General features: G+C 43.7%; 1 protein-coding gene across 1 annotated transcript in view; it reads right to left on the minus strand.

The window, feature by feature from the left end:
• Window positions 1-21,231, minus strand: part of LOC144828023 (uncharacterized) — a 1,462,897-nt gene that overhangs the window by 547,013 nt on the left and 894,653 nt on the right. Inside the window, exon 16 of the mRNA XM_078686162.1 lies at window positions 10,509-10,751. Coding sequence (XP_078542288.1) covers window positions 10,509-10,751 — 243 coding nt within the window. The remainder of the gene's footprint in view (window positions 1-10,508; window positions 10,752-21,231) is intronic.

A 21,231-nucleotide genomic window follows, 5' to 3' on the forward strand; every position in this document is an offset into this window, starting at 1 on the left:
GAGTTTTATAAATTGTAAGACAACACCACCAAAATGTATTGATGTTTAGAGAAAGGGGGTTTCTAATTGAGAAAATATGTTTTTCCCTTTAGAGAAATAAAAAAGTCCAGCAAGTGCAACCACACTTTATGTGTCATTTCTGCATGTGGAAATGTATGCATATAGCTGACTATGCTTTTGCTTTGCGTGACAGAAGGTCTGGTACTCTTTGACAGCTAAGGCTTCCTGGTAATCCTGCAACAACTACATGAAAGTCGGAAATCTATCATTATGTAGACATAAGCCTATGTGACAATACTTACAAACTATCAGACCGCGAGTTTACTAATTTTAATTCCAGATTCTAGACAAACGTTCTCAATCACTATTTGAGAGTGTAAAGCAAAGTTATACATATCGATTCAGTGTTCAGGCAACGCAAGAATAACTGGTTTAAATATAAGAACTGAAAAGTCTGTCTACAGAAAAATATCAATCATATTATGTTGATAATCCTCTACAACTGTCACATTACTATATTTAGAAACCTTTTCAAAGGTGCCATCAACATTACATGATCACATGTGTGCCTTTGTGCATTAGCGCTGAAAAGAAACTACGTACATAACCATTTTCAGTTATGAAAACAATTAAGGCATTTGCTGCAACTTATTGAAAACGGTAGCTGCCAAACAAAAAAAAACCACATTATATAAAGTGCTTAATGCACCTTAATGTGCATAATGTACTTCCTAGAAATTAATGTTTAACTATGAAAAACATTATCGATATTTTTATATGATAGCTTAATCCTGTGCGTCAATACATCCTCCAAATTACCTGACAGTTCCACGAACAGCTAGTTTCGCATAGATTGATGGAATAAACCTTCATGAACCCGCAAACGGCTTTCTGGTTTGATAAGATGATTTAACCTTGAGTGAGTGGAAGGATTTGATACCAGTATCGATGGAACTGTTGGGGGCCTAAAATAGCCTACAGCCAGTAGATGAGCTCAAACATTTTTAGATAGTTTACTCAAAGTCAGTAGAACTCCCCAGAAATTGCAAACCTGCTTAAGTTTTGAAGATCAGTCAGGACATTCAACAACCCTAAATATGAGAAAACGAAACTGACAGAGGTAGGTACAGAAAAAACAAGACCGACTACAGAGCATACTGGAACTGGAATGGACACACTTAGATGCTTCAACGAATGCAATAATAAAAAATTACTTCTTTACAATAACGATGTGGTGAGGAACCACTTTCTACAAAAAACATAACTCAGACTAGCAAAGATCCCTTGTTTGATTTCACTTATATTAGTACATTGGCGTTTCCTGTGGAAAGTCTTAGGAGGAAATGGATCTCTTACTGACATGTATTCTGATAAAAGGGTAATAAAAAGTACCAAAGAAAATAAGCCTTCAGTGAGAACAGGCCCTCAGGGGGAGATCCCTGTTTCACTGTGAAACGTATAGTTTCTGGAGGACAGAGGGGAGAATGGAATAGAGCAGCTCTTTAGTGTATTACTTATAGTGGTTTGTTCTTAACTTTTACTTTGTCAGTGCTTATGCTTTATCATAGTGTTTGAAATGGGGGTCTCTAGTTGGTAGAGGTATGTAACTTTGTCCAAATAGGGACCCTTGCTTCTAGTCAGGGTAAGGGGAATACAAACTTTAGATAACCCCTGCTCACCCCCTGGGTAGCTTGGCATGAGCAGACAGACTTATCCTAAAGGCAATGTGAAAAGTATTTGTAATCAAAACACACAGTAATATAGTGATAAGACCACAAATGGACACCACACCAGTTTAGAAAATGTATCTTTAGCTAAACTCAAAAAGACCAACATGACAAATATCCAACATACATGTAATAAGTATATGACTTTAAAAAGATTTCAAACAACTTGGCCCATCAAAAACTATGGATGTATGATTTCTCTCCAAGTACCTGTAGCTGTGACAATATTTCCAAGGCCAAACAGCCGCAGAGATTGGAAGCGTCAAACAAAGAGATGTGTCAGTTCCTGAGACCATGGGGAGGCGATGCAACAGTTCTGCAACACACAGGAGAAGTGATGCGTCAAATTTGGTCTGCAATTCCAAGAAGGTTCTGGTCCGCAGGTGATGCATCGGGAAAACTTGCTGCACAGGTACAATGCTTGGAAATCCGGGATGCGTCGTCAATCGATGCAGTGGAGTTGAGCAGCGCTGCATCGGTTTCTTCAGTCGCGAACCCTTGATGCATCGATTCTTGCAACAGGCACTGCGTCGGTTTTGGTAGCGGAGCGGCGATGGGAGGGGATTCTTCTCGCACAGTGGTGCAGTGTTGGAAAAACAACTGCAAGAAGAGCAATGCATCAATTTTCTTGTAGTTGCATTGCTTTTCCAGCTCCCAACAGCAGGGACAACGTCCAGAGCACCAACACAGTCACAGGCCCCTCTTGGCAGGTCAGAAATCCCAGCAAGGAAGTTCAGGGGAGCTGGGGGTGAAGTCTTTGTGTCCCTGAGACTTCAGAACAGGAGGCAAAATCTACTCACGCCCTTGGAGATCTTCCTCAAGCAGGGGGACACAGCACACAGCATAGTCCTTGTCCTTTCCTTGGCAGAAACAGCTACTGGAGGCCAACCTCAGACAGCACACAGCAAAGGGCCAGTACTCCTCCTCCAGTTTCTCCTTGGCAAAGGTTCCTCTTGATTCCAGAAGTAGTCGAAAGGTCTGGGGTTTTAGGTTTAATACTTATACCACAAAATGTCTTTGTTCTCTTTGTGCAAGGGTCTCTGGGCCCAGTCCAAACCAGTTCTGTACTTACTGGTGTAGTATGACCACAGGGGGTGGAGACAGCATTGTGCAAGGGAGACAGGTCCTATTCAGGTGCAAGAAAATCTCCTCCCACTACTCTAAATTCAGCCATGGTCTATTCAGCTCAGCTCTGAGTCACCCAGGAAGAGCCGGGCACACCTCAAACCCCCCTACCCCTCGACCCCTTAGTGGCTGTCTACAGTGAATGCAAATCCCCAGCCCCTGTCACTCCAAAACCAGACAGTCAATACACAAACAGGCAGAGGCACACAGAATGGTTAAACAAGAAAATGCCTACTTTCTAAAAGTGAACAACAAAGTTATTTTTACTTTCTAAAAGTGGCATTTTCAAACACACAATTAAAAAAACATCTTTACTAAAAGATGTGTTATTAAATTCTGAGTTCAGAGAATCTAAACTATATTTCCCTATCTCGTCCCAATGGGAAGCTATACTTGTAAGATGTTAAAAAGCATTTCCCATTCTATCCTATGCGGCAAGATAGCCTTTCAATAGTGAAAAACAAAATTTGCAGTATTTCACTATCAGGATGTCCTACCTTTCACTTACACTGCACCCAGTGCAGGGGGTACCTTGGGCCTACCATAGGGGTGCCTTACATGTAAGAACGGGGAAGGTTAGGGCCTGGCAAGTGGGTGCACTTGCCAGTTCGACGTGGCAAAAAAACAAACTGCGCACAGACACTGCAGTGACAGATCTGAGATACCTTTTTCAGGGCTACTCATGTGGGCGGCACAATCAGTGGGCAGGCCCAATAGTAGCATTTGATTTACAGGCCCTGGCACGCTTCAGCGCACTTTACTAGGGACTTACCAGTAAATCAAATATGCCAATCAGGGAGAACCAATTGTAACAACAATTTTCACAGGGAGCACTTATACTTTCACACTGATCAGCAGTGGCAAAGTGCCAAAAGCATCTAAGCCCGCAAAAATGAAATCCAGCATAGCATCAAAAATACAGGAGGTAGAAGCAAAAAGTCAGGGGAAACCACGCGAAAGCTGCCAAGTCTAACACATGTTCCCTCCAACCTACGCTCTTGGGATTTCTCATCGCTAAGGCAGAAGAATCTGGACAGACCATCAGCATTGGCATGTTCTGTACCAGGTATATGTTCCACCATAAAGTCCATTCCCTGAAGGGAGATGGACCATCTCAACAGTTGTTGGTTCTCACCCCTCATTTGCATCAACCAACTGAGGGGCCTGTGGTACTTCTGTACCCAGGAGTGAGTCCCAAAGCAGGTAGGGTCTTTCTTCATCGCCCAGACCAAAGCAAAAGCTTCTCTTTCAATTGCACTCCATCTCTGTTCCCTGGGAAGTAGCCTCCTACTAACGAAAGATACGGGTTGGTCCTAGCCCTCGCCATTCAATTGTGAGCATACTGCTTCCACACCATGCTCTGAAGCATCTGTTTGCACAACAAATTATTAGTAAAAGTTGGGTGCCTTGAGCATGGGCGCCGTGCACATGGCAGATTTCAGGGCTTCAAAAGCGGTCTGACAGGCATCGGCTCAGATCACTTTCCTTGGCTGCTTCCTTGAAGTCAGCACTGTCAAGGGGGCAACAATGGTGCCACATCCCATAACAAACTGTCTGTAGTACCTGGTGAGTCCTAGAAAGGCTAGTACCTCTGTCTGGGTCTTGTGGGGCTCCCAAGCAAGAATGGTGTTGATTTTAGGCTGTAGGGGCGCCGCCTGGCCGCTTCGTACTTTGTGCCCTAAGTACACCATAGATCCTTGCCCTATCTGGCACTTACTGGCCTTGATAGTGCGACCTGCCTTCTGTAGAGCCTTCAACACTTCACAGAGGTGTTGCAAGTGTTCCACCCTGCTGGAGCTGAACACAGCAATGTCATCCAGGTGGGCGGTGCTGAATTTGTCCAGGCCGGACAGTACCTGTTTGACCAGTTTCTGGAATGTGGCAGGGACGCTCTTCAACCCAAAGGGCATGACACTGAACTGGCAGTGCTCTTCTGGCATTGAAAACGCAAACCTTTCTCTTGCCCCATCAGTCAAGGCAATCTGCCAGTACCCAGACGTTAGATCAAACATACTGAGGTACCCGGCAGCTCCCAGCTGAAAAATTAGATCTGGGGATGGGGTGCTCGTCAGTCTTGGTGAGTCCATGCAGAACAGGAGTTCAGGAGTGGCACCGGGTGCAGCAGCTTTCTGGACCAAGACCACTGGGGTAGTCCAGGGGCTTTTGGAGGTCTCAAACAACCCTAACACCAACATTTTGGAACCTCTAACTCAATGCTGGCCCAGACTTTGTCAGTTACTTTGTAAATTTTATGTTTTACAGGTAAACTGTCCCCAGTGTCAACATCATGGACACATTAGTTGGTGACTCCTGGAGTCAAGGAGAACATGGAGGCAAACTGTGTCACCGTAGCAGCGAGAGCAGACGAGCAGTCCATAGGAGGAGTACCCAACTTGAAGTAAGTGTGACTACAGGGGGTTTCTCCTTGCCTCTCACCAGTTTTAACATTTGTTAGGGGTAAACTCGTACATCAACAGAGTGCTGTCGAGGGGATACCTCGGGGCCAGGACAAGTGGTTCTGACTCCCTCTTATCTCAGATAACGAGGTGAGAGAAACACACATATATTCTGCGACTGGTAGAGTCATGAGGAAGGCCGGCATGACCCCGAACACGGGGCGCAGGCACACGGCCAAAACATGTTGACGAATTGGCAGTAAGGAGGGGTGTAAGGAGCACATTACATCTCCCAATCACCACCATCCTTCACGTTTTTAATCCTGGCCGGAGGATCCAGAAATAAAGTATAGGCACAGCGACACCTCCAGCTAGTTTTAATCTACACTGCACTTTCACTTCCGGTGATCCCAGTCACTTTAGTCATTATTGTTTCTCTTTTGTGTTGTGTTTGTCTTCCCCTACCCTATTGCTCTACACCAGACGCAGGGGTGTTTGCTAGCAGCCCTATGATGAAGCATGTCACACAACTTTGTGAGTGAGGGCAGTATTAAGACACACCGCACGTGCCACCACTGAATAGAGAGATTTTCTATCACTCCCTACTCCTTCAGGTGTATAAAAGTATTGTCTGGGGGTCCGGAGTAGGTGAGTCCGCTAACCTCACCCCTCCTCTTTTTTGTGGATCAAGTAAGTTCCTCACACACATCCTGGGAGGGGCAGAGATCAGGTTTCCTCGAGTTTCTCACACGTTGTCCTGTGGAGGCAGTGGCCAAGGGGTCTTTGATGCTCCTTTGATGGTTGGTAAGCCCCTTGGGATCCTCCACTCAAGTTGGGGGGCATTGCAACGCTCCTAGTGCTGGCACTCAGGTGGGGCTTGGGTATGCTTGTGTCACAACTGCAGCCTCCTCCTCACAATTACTGTCTTGGCAAGACCACGATCCTTGCCTTGTTCCAGTGGCCCCCAATGCATATGGGGTCACCAACACCACTCTGTACCCAAGCTATGGCCCGATCAGTGTAGTAGCAATCTTCACAGTGGGCTCTACCCAGCATACCCTGTCATTGACTTTTCTGCTTACACGGTCAATGGCCCAATCAATATAGCAGCACTCTTCACAGGGGCCCTACCTGGAATATGGGGTTGTTGACTAACAAGCTGCACATGAGCGATGACCCAATTGTTCATCTTCACGGTGGCCCGCCTCTGACATGTGGCCTGATTGGTGAGGCAGCCATCTCCTCACACCTCGCTACACGGATCTAATCAACTAATCCCCCACTAGGACTTGTCCCATCTAGCGCTCTCTTCTTCCTCACTGTGCACACTGATAGCTGGTAGCATGCAAGCAGGCAGAGGTTCCCAGGCTCAAGGGAAAGGTTGGTCTAGGAATCTCTGGGTGAAGTTATCTCACTTAGCATGGAGATTGGCAGGCCCGGCCCCCATTTTTGGTCACAGTCAGATGTCTTGCAGTTCTTCTCCTTGTACAGCTCAACTGGCAGCTTGACAGTTGACAGTTTTCAGGGTCTTGAGCTCCCCTTCTTATAGTACATTTCCAGACACCAAATGTGATCTACAGTCTGAGACTTTTGAAGTTTAGATTGGAGTAACTACAAATCTGATAGCACCATAACACAGGTCAAGGGAGTAACTTGAGGTTAATACCTGAATGTCAGCCGCAGTGATATGTGTATCAAAAGACTACCCTATGGCCTTAGCCCCACTCTTTATCATTCTATTATCTCCTCCCTAAAATGTGCTCAAGCTTCTTTGCAGTAACCATATCTCTGAATCAAAGAGCACCATCTGAAGTGTACTGAAGAGCCAGGATCCTATGCATCCCACACAGTTCAAACAAATTCAGCAATCCACAAATCTGTCTGGGGATTCCTCTACTTCCTTGTGTTCTTCCAGTTAGTCCTGGGTTCCACGAAATGGAACCCAGCATCTTTCATCTATTGTACCATTCATAGGCACACATACACTCAGCACATACACATAACATAGACGCACTGCACACCACTGCACCATCCATATATTGTGCCTTTCACAGTCACAAACACACCCAGCACATGTATAACACACACATGCTGCATAGCACTGCACACCTAACCAATGCAGGCTAGGTTGAGTTCAGTACACAGCAGCCACACTTTAAATGAGTGAGACTGTAGACTTCACCCCAGTCATGCAGGCAAAAAAAGTATGTTCTCTCCTACTGAGCAATACACGGTATGCCGCCACCACTGCCCTTATGCTGCTAGCTCCTGGTAAAGGCAGAAGACCTGTACAACTATGAGGATAGTGGTTTGGGTGCCCCTCCCAATCCAAAAAGATTGCAATCCGTATGACAGACCTGTGTTGTGGTACACATACATGATCCATATTCACCCATGACAACAAAAATCAGCATCAGGGATTAAGATATCATTACATTAGTAAGGGCACTCAGGGCAGAGCAGCACATCCACTACCATGTAAGGGACTTTTCCAGCACAATATAGAGCTTCTCCTATTAATTCACAGGACCCTCTGTGACAATAGGACAGAAAACAGTTATTACCATATCAGGTGAAAGTATATCTGAACAGAGAAGTAGTTATGAGCATAAGACAGAACTTCCTGGTGACAATTTGGTTTTGCATTCCTGACACAGGGACCCCTGTGTAATTTTACAGTAGGAAAAAGTGGAAGTGCAGCAAAGGAGGTGGAGGAACTGTGCAAAAATAATTAGAACCAATCACTGGCTACTCCACAGGATACATCTGGCACCTCCACCACCACCACCTCTAACCGTTCCTGGATCTGAGAAGACTACATCTGAAGAAGGAAGCCCTGCTGGAAGAAGGCTCCTGACTCCCACTAGAAGAAAAGGACACACAGGGACTCATGGACTTTTAAAACCTGCTGATACTCAAGGACTGACATTTCTTTCCAATGGCCTCCAGTTTACCTGCTTTAAGGATACAAAAATCAGAAGAACTCCTGTCTACAAAAGAGCGAGGCTGACTAAAGAGGACTAGACCCTATAGAAGAATTAGCCTGATACATAGAAAACTACACTGAGGAGCTACGGGCTGCAGCAGAACTGGTCAAAAGAACATTTCCTTGTACTTGGAGACTACAACCCTAATTACAAGTTGCAAGGTAATCAGGTGACTTTCTGCATGGTAAATAGGATGTTACGGTTTCTACGTGGAAAAATCACCCAGTACTGTGCAATTACAAGTACAGTCCTGTGGAATGAAGAAGTACCTTGGGGGGGGGGAGGGGGATGTATTTCTAATGAAAAACACACAGAATCCCCTATTTCATACATTTTTACCACATACATACCTGCTCTGAGCAATTGCTAAATGTATGTGAGGCCAGTGAGTGTAACAGACAGAGGGTGACCGAGGGGTGGGGATATAAGGGGAGGGGTGGGGATATAAGGGGAGGGAAAGGTGAGTTTTTAACTTAGCTGGGGAAGCAATGCATGGTTTCCTGGTTAGAAAAAAAAGTTGCTGCTGCAGCCTAAGTCTCATGCGATTTTTCCAACCAGATAAATTGGGTCAGGTCATGCAACAATTATCAATTTCATTCCACCTGATTTGTAATCAGGATCAAAGCCTGAAAATGAAACCTTTGACTGGGACGATCTTCTCTATCATTGTCAGCCTGAAGTTGCACCTTGGTCTTTGTCAATCATGCACAGCGACTTTTAATTAGTGCTTGAATTCTACTTAGCTCTTTTTGTTCTAAAACTTTAAAACTTAGGGGCCCATTAGGATGTCACGGTAGCCACGGCCAGCCTGGTGGGGGCTATCCGCCCGACATCCACACTCGTTTCCCCTCCCGCCATATTAGTATGGGGGGGGACCTCGGCGGACGGAAAGACCGTCTGCCGCATTTCCGCCCGGGCGCCTTGCGGCCGGGGCGGAAAAAGAATAATATGGTGGCGGTGTCTATCAGACACCGCCAGCTATATTATGATGGTTGAATTTAGGTGCCTTTCCACGGCGGCGATGCCGCCACGGAAAGGCATGCGGTCTTCACTCTGGGTGCCCCATGCGGACCCCCAGAGTGAAGGAGAGGTGGGGGGTGCACACGGGGGGTACCTGTGGCACCCCCCTTCATTTGCATTTAGAAAGCGGCAGGCACCGCGCGGTGCCTGCCGCTTTGTAAATGCAAATGCTGAAATGCATTTTTAGCATTGCGGCGGGCGGTGCAGAGAGCACCGCCCGCCACAATGCTAAAAATACAGGATGTGCCCCCCACTGTGGCGGGCACATCCTAATACCTCCCACGGGACCCCCGCCCTTATGGCGGGCAGTCCCGAATACCGACAGGATGGCGGGCGGACAAAGTCCCACCGTCATCCTAATGACCCCCCTTAATGTCTCTGTATACCCCTGACCTTTTTTAACGATCTTTGTGCATTTTTGCTAAATTAGTGTGTGAATTAAATTGTTTTGTGTACCTTACTTTAAAATTGTTGCTACTGCTTACACTTAATACGCACTTCTCTAGCAATTACCTGCTTCTTAAGCCATAACTACCCAGAACTCACAAGTGCTTCTCACAGTGTTTTGACGGAACCAGGGTGGGTTTATTTTCTTGGTAAGGGTATCATCTCTCAACATAAAAAAAAACATTTCTGATACAGCTCATCATCTGTTGTGTGTTTGATATAGACAAAAGGGTGCCATCCGCTGACCCACCTGGTCGCTTCCAGATAAAGCCTGATCTCACACTGTAGTTTAAGACCCATTCTTCCCTTCCCGGACTAAAGATGCTGAGAGGCATTGCTCCCAGTTTATTGCATAAATTGGTCTTATCCTTTGAAAGTGTTGAGTTTTGTACTACAATATAAATTTTCACTACCAGAACAAAATCTTTGTTGGACAGGACAGAGTGTTCAGGGTATTTCAATGACTTCAAATCCTAGGAGGGGTGACATGTAACAAAAAGTAAATAAATCTGAACTGTACATCATACATGAGATAATCTAATTCATACCCATTGTAGAAGGTGTAAGCATAGTTTACCTGCAGCTTCCCCCATAATTACATTCTGAAATGGTGAAAGGAGGTAAGGAGGATTACACTCAGATTTAGCTATACAATCGGTTAATCAGTTCCATCTGCAAATTTCAATATTTTTAATTAATTTGGCATATATTTTGGGCATATCATTCTTGATTTTCCAATTAATATTCAATGCTTTGAGTGTTCCCTGTATAATCTTGTATCATGTTTATTTATCTTATCTACATACCTTACTTAATGCTTCTTGGTAAAGAGATTCAGATTTTTCAAAGTCATTCCTTAGTTTTGCAATATCTTTTTTGTATTCTTGAATCTTGATGAGGTTCTCCTGAAGCTCCATGTTTGCAGAGTCAAGTTCATTTTGTAGGAGCAATGCCTTCTGATTCCGCCGTTCTAGATCAGTAGAATTAGATTGCTTGGTGAGATCCAGATCACACTGTAGCTGTTCTACCAGCTTCACTTTACATTCAATCTGAAAAATTAAAATTCAGTAACCAGTTACTAGCCCAAAGGTAGAGAAAGCCACATCAAAAAGTAATTCGGTATAATTTGTGGCAAAGTCTTAAGTACTATGCACATCTTAACTATAGGTCTGTAACACAAATCTCAATGTTTCTCCTACTGCAAAGGGGGAAATTACTACTGCTGGCAGCAACATGCAGATATAGTGGGGGGAGAGGGAACAATTTGCTCTGGAAAAGGAGGTGTAGCACCACAAGGATTGATTTGGGGCACACATATTATTTAGTAGTCAAACGGGGGAAGTAACCCCACTGATTATGATGAAGCTTTGTATGATATGTGCCCCACGCAAATGATCTTTGGCACACATCTTCCAAATCTGCTTCATGTCACTTCAGATGGAGAGGCAGAGGCCATTACTCATACTTGAATAACATTTTAAGTTTTGCAGGATCAAATTTGGATTTTGGGATCTTGCATGTTCCTGCAAAGGCAGGTGCCTGACTGGCAATTGTTATTTGTGCTAGTATTATACAAAGAGATTGGACTAAGGGTAGACTGCTGGACAGAGACTCATCGCTCTCAGATAACATGTCAGGACAGACTAGGGCACTGATAAACAAAAGAGCAAGTCAACATGAACAATAATTAGCTGAAATACTGTAACAGGGTGCATTTCATTTCTTGTGATATAAAGTTTATTTAAGGGTGAAAATGTTTAAGCTTCATCTGTTATCAGGGATTGGGAAAGCATACCAATGTATTTCCGACCTTTGTCCTTATCATAAATACGGCCCAGCTACTGAACACATTTAGGATGTGCATCTAATTATTAAAAAATAAATAGGACAAAGTGGGGAGGTCCAAAACATACACACAGAGGAGAAAGTGGGTGATCCACCATACATGAATGGTCTGTGCAGTTTAGACACTGGCCAAAGAGATGTTATTGCGTTTTACGTATATGCCCACTTCTTTTGCGGCAGTGGGTTTTATTTTTGAAGCCAGTTTGCGCACCTCTACTTTTTTCAAGATATTACATTCAAATTTACAAAATTCTTAAAAAGTCCTCAAAATGTGTCCTAAATATATGTTTGTGTATTAACGTATCTAATGTAGGAAAAGGCTAATATTTAATAAATTAATATGTAAGTGAAATGACTGGCAGGATGCTGAAGTGAAGTCATGTAGGCTTAAAACCAACTGCTAGGACATGCAGAACACTTTATACGGTCACTACTCACAACAGTAACCTCATAGAGTGACTGGAGCACAAAGACAAACCAGCCAACTCGTGGTCACTAGCAAAGAACTGAGCTGTCATCTCCAGAGTGACGTAATGAAACTTGACGGGGCCCACCTGCAAGGTAGATGGAGGCCCCTCCCCTTCAGTCTAAATCAGGAGTTCTCATGTCAGGGTACTTTGCTGATGGGGCCCCTAGAGCTTGGGGGCATCCACCCACCGTGAGGGCTGCAAGGGGCTATGTTACGCCTCCACATTTCCAGCAGACTGCATGCCCATCCGAAGAAATCCTTTTAGATATGATTTTAGAGGTAATTACTTTTTCTGTGTGTCAGGTAAACATGGAGTTTTAAATATTCATTTTTTTACTATTCAACATTTTGTCGACCTTCGCACCACGTAAAGAGGACAATTATTTCGGATCTTGGAGTCGCCAGTAAAAGGAATACAGTCAGACAAGACAAAAGTACTGATTCAAATAGGGTACAGTTCTATAAAACGTACTATATTATGGCGGGAATGGATGTTGCTAAAATTAGAAGTGTCATTCCTCAAAGGAGAAGATTTTGCATATGTACTATTCATATAAGATCACACCACATAGATGACTCCAGAAAATGATATGGTTATGTGAGATGAATCTAGATTATGGGCATTGAGCAATGGCTATTTGAAGAATATCATATGTATCATCTTACATGAAGACCAATGGTAGTTATTTATGTCAGCGCATGGCATTTCACAAAACTGGCTTAGATGTTGTATTAGTGGTTACCGCAAACACTATAGGGAGGCAATAAGACTAATAGTAAGTGATATTCTTATTAAACCCTTTGTATGATTTATGGAAATTTAGTTTTTTTGACACAATGTTACTACTGGGTTTAGTAGCATTTTTGCTATAAAGATTACTGGGATCTGAAGAGAGCTTTAATACCTTCAGTACCTGCAATGCCCCGCTCAACAGCGAAAGTCAAAGGACTTCTTGAAATTGCTGGCTTTTCTTAATCAAGATAAAAAGCAATTTTGACACTTTGAGGTAGCACCATGCCACTGAGCCTAATGTAGTGTATATATTAATAATCTGAATTATCTCTAAATAAAAATAAAACTTAATTTAAATGCATCCAGTGGCCTGTCCACAAAAAATCTTGACATACATTTCTCTGCACAAGCATAAATGAAGACTTCAAAATAAGAAGCAAGTGTGAAGTTTAAATACACACAGCAAGTGTTAGCATCATGTCCACCTCCTATATATGCTGACATACTTTTGTTAAGTGTGTTATGGCCACTGTCATGTTCCATGCGTACAGTGTATTCTAATAAGTCTACATGTGAATTGAGACGATGTACTTATCACCATGCCTAGGGACTGACTTTGATCTTGGCGGATCTGGTCCCACCATAATTTTTTCAACTATTTTTCCACCCACCTACTTTGGCAGTTCGCCCTCTCTATTTAGATGTTTAGAGGTTCCATGGATGAAAGACCACCCAAGTGCCGCCAACTCTGCCAGGAATTTTCACTCACATCAATGGCATCAAAGGCAGAAGCGGCTGTCTGCGGGAGTCCAGCCAAGATTATCGCCGGGCCAATCACGATGTGCCTTTCTATCAAGGAAACTGGTGCGGGAGTTGGCAGAATTGAAGGAAATAAGGTAGGAATGTACTTTGTTTTCCAAATTTGCACTTACGCTTCCATCTTGAAACCCATTGTGCAGGTCCTCCCTTTGCTGCTACTACTTGACCACGACACTACTAAACTCAGTTGTCACCGGGATCTAAGGTAAACTTCTTTTATACTTGTCCTACTCTAATTCATGTGTTGACAATTGCTTTAGCCTCGTGTATTTTTACATTGCTCTTACATGCTGTTTTTTTCTTATGTGTAATTCATTAGTGTTTGGTTTTCAACTTATCAAGGTAAAATTAACACACCTGTATTGACACTTAAAAAATCATTATGTTGTTGTTATTGTGGGTGTTGTGGTGCCTGTGGGTGTGCATTCAATAGTTTGTGTGTGTTGGTTATGTGTGGAGAAGTGTGGCTCACCGATTATAGCGGCAGACCCTGAGGCAGAGGTCTGGCCCGGGACAATGGTTCAATTCCCGACGCGGCAGGATCTTGGGCTCAATGTCAACGGACTCGATAATTCTCGCCTCGGTGCCTACACTAATCATGGGTCCCACTCTGCAACTCTGGGCAATAGCTTGCTTAATCTCCACAGTGGCCCCGAAAGCGCTAGGATGCCTGGCTTCACCTTGGGGGTGCCCAGTGGGGGGTATCTCACAGGGAAAGCCAGGAAGAGTTCCACAGCGGTATACAGCGCCAGGATGCCTGAAAGGTGATAGTGCGCTTTACAAGTATACATACATTTACACATGTGTAATGCAATATGTAAAAAAAAGTGGCATAACACATTACTTACATATATTTTAGAAGCAAACACAACATATATGTGTATTGACACATTAATAAGTGCTACTGATCAGTCTCTAATCCACCAGGGACTCACTCGGCGCAAACCCGCCAGCCTGACAGAGACCGAGTATGTTTAGCCAGCAAAGGAGTCCGCTACGTCAACAGAGGTGCACGGCTTATGTGGAGGTAAACAGTCTGTTGATACAGATGGCAGTTCAATCAGCACACATCTAAATATGGCGGGTGGGACTTTAGTGTCAACAAACTTATAAGCAAGAGATAAAAATATTTTTGCAATTAAGTGCTATTTAAGGTCATGCAAGTTTGCTAGAAACCAGCCCCAGTCGGGTATTGCTCTGTGGCTTTATGAATGAGGCTGAGAAGTGGCTTTATTGTCATTCCCAGGAAAGGGCAGTGATTGAATGTGGATAAACAGCTTTTTTGTACTGAGGAATGGTATGTTGTGTGATCATTTTAAGAAACTCAATTTTAAGGCTTGCTATTTTCTGCTTTCGGTTTAACAGAGCTCCTAGAAGTAGTGATATGGTTTTAGGATGCTAGGAACTTCCAAACCATGTTAGGAATGTTCATATTGTGTTCTCCGGTCAGATCATGTATGGGTGCATTTTTTTTCCTGTTCCATGTGGTTACCATTCATATTTTAAACATGGGTTTTAGAAAAAACATTTTAAAGCTTCATCCCTTATTTCTTAGTGCTAATTTGAATGTTTTATTTGTTTACGAAAGAGGGTTTGGAGCTCTGCTAGGCCTTGGAACTCATCTAGAGAGACTAATTGTGACAAAAAACACCACACAAATGTTTTCTTTAATGGGTTGTGTGCAGGTCACAGTCTGTTGGACCAGGCCCTCTCTGCATGGTCACCCCCCAACCTTTTTTTCCTTCACCACTACTGTTTTCTGAATTAATTTTTGTTGGCAATAGGACTCTGTGCATCCCTGAACCAGAACACAAGCAACATAGTTTTTGCCATAGTTAGGGTCTTCATACAGGTAGACTTTGGCTCCAGTGGCAAAGGCATCCCTGGCAAATTTATGGCAGTAAATGCAAAAACAACAAGGTGATGGATGGAATGCTTCAATGAAACTCGGCCACTGACAATGGCAATGGGCCACATGCCAATCCATAATTATTTGTCCACATACATGTCCATATACAAGTCAGTTTTGACCTTGCTGCTCATGGGAACAGACCAGTCCAAAGTGCCAGGCCAGGTCCCCCCTGAACTGGAGCACCAGCAACCTAGGACCGGTTGTGCCCTAGTTATGGGCTCATCAGGTTGGTTCCAGTGACACGGTGTGCACGGGACCCTTGCCTGGGTAAACTCATCCTACTTTGGGTGACACAATGCGTAAACACAACAGTGATGGATGGAATGCTTGAATTCATCACGATCATTGATTATTTTCAGAAGCAGAGTGAAACACGACGGTCAAAACTGTGAGAGAAGATTGAAGAAATATGGCAGTGAGCTGCAGAGAAAGGATCACATCATAACCAAGCATGTTCATAACTAGACAACAGTCTGGCAGAAATCCCATTTCCAAGCATCAAACAACAGATGAATGGGAATTAGATACACCTTTTCAAAATATACAACAGTATAACATCACTTGGTTTTTTATAATGATTCATACTGCAGTTCTGTTTCTATGTGATTTAAAACAGGTGATATGTTACCCAATGTAACGGTGCTCCCAAAAATGAGACAACCCAGGTATATATTTTTTTAAAACAGGAGAAAGCATATAACGTTACACTGCAACAAACATAGCCCAAGTGGAATGGACTGTGCAAAGTCAGTTGAATATGTGCTCTTTCAGCACTACATCTAAGTCCTCCAGTAATGTAAAGGATCAACGTGTCAGACTTGAGCAGTCCCAGGATGTCAGTTAAAGACCGATGATGGGTTTGGGCCAGATCTGTGACTGTTGTGAGTGTCTGAAAGGTTTCAGCGCTCCATCCATCATCTCCTTGTGTTCGCCCTAAGTCAGCTGGCTATGCCCAGATGTGGGTTCCTTGCTCACTTTGTCACTGGATTCAAGCTATCCAGTAGGTCTGGGCGGTAAATTCCGTTCACGGAATTTGGGTAATTTTGCATTCCGCGGAGAACGCTGAATTGCCAAAAATTCGGCGATCCACGGCTTCGTGGAATTTTTTGCTTGTTTACGCTTTCAAAATGCGTGTTCGTAAGATATTTCTCCCCGAGCATGCACACAGCGTTCACGAACATCACATCGCAAACGGGTGGAACAAGCAATTCCGCGTGTTCATGGAACTTTTTTCACGCTCGCAGAGATTATTTACCGTCTCACAGAGCTTTGCGTAGCGCGACTACGCAAATTCCGCCCACCCTATCCAGGCTGATGAGGGGTGTTACCCTGAAACCAGTTCCAGGATGCTTGTTTCAGGTCCAGGAAAGAGCTGGCTTGGCAGTTTGGGCTAGACTTTTCCCATGAGACACAGAATCAAGACTGTATTACATATATAGCTTGGTCTGAACTGGGGTGGCGAAGTGAGCTAGAGAACGATGATGGTTTAAACCCAGATCTATGACTGGGGTGAGTGTCTGAAAAGTTTCAGGGCTCCGTCCATCATCTCCTTGTGTTTGCTTTATCCTCATTGTTCCAGGATGGCCAAGAGAGACATGGCTTTCATTCTTAATGGACAACTCCTGAATACCTCATCCAGGTACTCTGTTATTCTAAATATATTTATATATTCACTGTAATTTGTTTACATCTACTGGGTAGGACTTGGCCCTTTCTATAGGGTGACCCCGTATTTTTACCTTCCCTTGTCTCCCTTTGCTGAACCTGTTTTTGTGGGCCATTAGGACTGTGCACTTTTTCCCTACTAACCAGTGATAAAGTGGTTCTGTTATCCCTTCTAAAAATTGGAAAATTGCCCTATACCTGATTTGTTCATTTTCATCCCTCCTGTTTTCTGAATGTGGTTTGGTGGCATTGGAACTCTGCTCGCTTTACCACTGCTAACCAGTGTTAAAGTGTGTCCACTTTACCATTGCTAACTAGTGCTTGTGCTCCCTCCCTAAAACATGTTAAAATTGGCCTACATGTAATTTACTTATAAGTCCATAGTATATGGGACCACATGTATCAAGGTCTTATACATGAAATGCTACTAGTGGGCAAAAGCACTCATTGTGCCACCCACTAAAGTAGCCTTTTAAACCATGTCTCAGACCTGCCACTTCAGATAGTAGTGCAGTTTTAAAATGCCATTTACCCCAGGAAAAGTAAACCTTTTGCTAGTTCTAAACCTTCCTTTTTAATACTTACAATACTTATAAGTCACCCTAAAGTAGTCACTCCGAAGGTAGGCCCTGAAAGCTCTTAGGGCAGGGTGCTCGGTTTTACAAAAAAACTGTAAGAAAGTGTGAAGGTTGCAAAGGATGTGGGTCCTTCACAAGTAATAAGACTGCAACTGCCCTCTGCTGAGAATCAAGTACCTCTTAGTGGCACTTGATTCTCTCAAAGTAGTGAGGCAGAGGAGTCTAAAATCTAATCAGGGATGGTGGTTTGGGCTAGTGCCAAAGTCCTTAGGCAAGCAACCAAAAACACTCAAGAAATCATTGCCCTTAAGAACACACTACTCAATATTACCCATTTGTAAGCAAATGCCATCTTTGTGTGGTCACTCCCATTTCTTTTAGCTGAACTCTATTTTTTGACTCTGCACACTGAGGCACTGCTGTCCAGTGCTCAGTGTATGTGTCCTGCCACACTCTAAAAGACGTGGAAATCAACTAACCCCTGGTTGGCACCTATAAATCTTACAGAACGCCAGAATGGATGGTGTACAAATGATAACCATGGTATGGAAATTTAATGTCACTTGAAGAGTGCAGCACCTACTGCGACATCCACTAATTTGATATGGAAACATGGCTTCAGGCCTACCATTTTAGCCTGACTGTTGGAGTTTAAACATGCAGCCCGACCTGTTGAAATAACCATTTTGACAACCCTTCCATAAAACATTAATACGTTTCCCCCAGGTGGGCCCTGCAGTGCATAATGTAGGGACATGGTATTTACAAGTGAGACATTCATACATTTAATGTTACTGTATCCCTGCAGTGACAAACCACCACAAGCTATTTCCACTGTGGAAGGCTTTGGCTATCCTATGAGAAAACGAGAGTATAGAATAAAATATTAATTCCAATATCTTGTGTTTAGGACCAGCTAGAAAAATAGTTCAACCACTATTTTTTATATTTTATAATAACCCAATTCAATGGTGAAGTTGGATTTTTAATAAATGTTTAGGAAAAGTAATTTTTAGAAAGGTACTTTTCCCTACCTGACTCACTTGCAGGCTAATTTGCTGTAGCTTTCTAGCAGGTTTATAGACTGTACTTAAACATAATGAGGTGTTGTCCCCAGAGAGGGAATAGAAACCTGAGTATGTGGAGGTGTTTTTCTTCACCTTGCTGAGAGACCAGTTAAGGTGGGCACAGGAACTTCATCAATTTGTAAAGTAAAAGTAAGATGAGACCTTTGGAAGGCAGCCCTCTGTTCTCCCAGTCAGGCGAGCACCAACACAAGCAGCTGGGAAGCCACTCCTAGACCTGGCTTAGAGTGACAACAGAGGAAGGGGACTGTTCATTTCTCTGGACACAGTTCTGTGGACACAGTTCTGGATGGACATAGGCTCTGCACAATGGAGGAAGGGTTACCCAATTTTGAGATTTTGGGAACAAGGTCGACTGTGGGATCGTTTACAGAAAGGCAACAGGCCCTGCCATAAAAAGTGAACAGGGTTGCCTTTACAACGTTTACCCCATTGCTACAGAGGAACCATGAGTCATTTCCATCAAGTACCTGGTGCTAGCCACAAATGTGGCACCCTAAGGCATTCTCCTCAGAACAGCTCTCTGAACTCGTAGAAGAGAAGCAGGAGGACTGTATCTGTGGTTTAAGACCCGTGAGGATACCTTAAGTGCTTAACAGGATTCTAATGTGTATCCAAGCTGAAGAAGTGGACTCCAAGGGTTGTTTGGTTGACCTTCTCCTTGGCTACAGAGACACAACAAGCTCAAAGAGGCCTTCCTTGAAGTGCCCAGCTGACCAGTAGCAACTGTACCTGGTCGGGACATTGCTGGTGGCCTCTGCTGGACTGAGTCTTGACCCTCAAGTGCTACTTTGTTATTTTCTGTGACATTTGGCTCTGAACAGTTGGGGCTTAAATAAAGTTGGGACTTCCAGACCTTCAGAGTACCAAGGCCAATTATTTAAGCCAACCCACCCAAGTCCCGACTTTGCTGGGCTGAAGAAACAGGTTTCTCATGCTTGCAGCTTTTCTGCAGCAGCAAATCTATTTCAGCAGGCACTCTCAAAATGTTATCTGACATTGTGAATCTTCTACAGCCAACTACCATGTCCCACTGGAGGATGCTGAGCTCTGAAAAACAGACTAAGTCTGACATAGAAATTTGACTAGACAGAGTTACTATAGTATCTGGATGATGCTGCAACGTCCCGAGTATAAGATTTGAGTTTTTCAGACGTTTACCCACCAAAACCATTGGCTTCAGCGGTACCTTGTCCAACCGCCATCCAATTTTGAGCGGTCTTCCTCAGAAACAGCTTGCAACCTTGCCCCACTGGAGGATTTTGGACTTCCATTGCAGAGACTAAGGGCCAGACATCAAACATTTTTCCGTCGCAAATGGCCCGATTCACAGAATCAGGCCATTTCCGATTGCAAAAATGCTTTTTCAAATGTACAAACACCAAACTGCAATTTGGTTACAGAATCATAATTTGTGTTCGCGACCCAAAGACAATTTGGTATTCGGAACAGGCATGTTCAGGGAGTCTCTTCCAAATACCAAATTGGTACGGTATGAATTTTTAGGACCAAATAACAGTAGCAAAACATAATTTTTTTACTGACTGCTAGTGGTAACCATTAGCAAATGGGAAGGGACATTTTTTGAGAGCACACACTGTGGGAGCCCCACAACCCCCACAGGTCTTGCCGGATCACTGTTCCCAACTAGGATACCTTGAAGTTAGTGTGGGAGCTGGCCTCACTCTCTCTGTTGACAACAACTGTGCTGCTCTATCGTGCCTATGTGGAGAACTGCGGATCATTGTAGTCGACCTGGGCGAACCCCACTGACTCACAGGCCACTCCTCTTCAGCCCCAGGGCTCCCCTGGCCGCTAGAGACATATCAATACTTGAGTTTGTTGGTGCAAATGTTCTTTGCTTTTCTTCTTTACCACTGCATTGGTGTTGAGAAGATGGGGCATTCCAGGGATATTTAGTAAAAATTAATGGGGCGCTCCATATGTCCTAAGCAATTTCTCCCTAGGTCCTTGGTCATTTATGCACTCCTAATCCCTGCCGGTTCTTCCAAGGACCAAACTGTATTCCATGCTAAGCTTCTCTGGGTACTAGATTATTCTAGAAGGCTTGCCTAGCTACAGCAATTTATTGAAAACATCTTGACTATTTGTGCCTGCTGTATGTATAATGGCCAGTAATCTAGTGCAATCTCGACCTTTTCTGCAGAATCCACGCAAACCACTGATTCTATGAATTAGACTCTTTGAGAATTATATTGTAGCAATTGATGCATTTAAATTTGATGCAGTAAGACGAACTGCTTTGCTATTTACAAACTCGAGTGATGAATAGCAGCAGGTATAGAATAACTTACCTGGGGTGGATTGCACCATTGCAGACTTTGATAAGTGGGATGAAGATTCTGAAGCTATTGCTAAACAATATGCTTATAAACCTTCTATTATGCTTGAGAGACATAATT

Source organism: Lissotriton helveticus, chromosome 4_1 (genome assembly GCF_964261635.1).
Source record: "Lissotriton helveticus chromosome 4_1, aLisHel1.1, whole genome shotgun sequence".
In the NCBI taxonomy this organism is placed as follows: domain Eukaryota; kingdom Metazoa; phylum Chordata; class Amphibia; order Caudata; family Salamandridae; genus Lissotriton; species Lissotriton helveticus.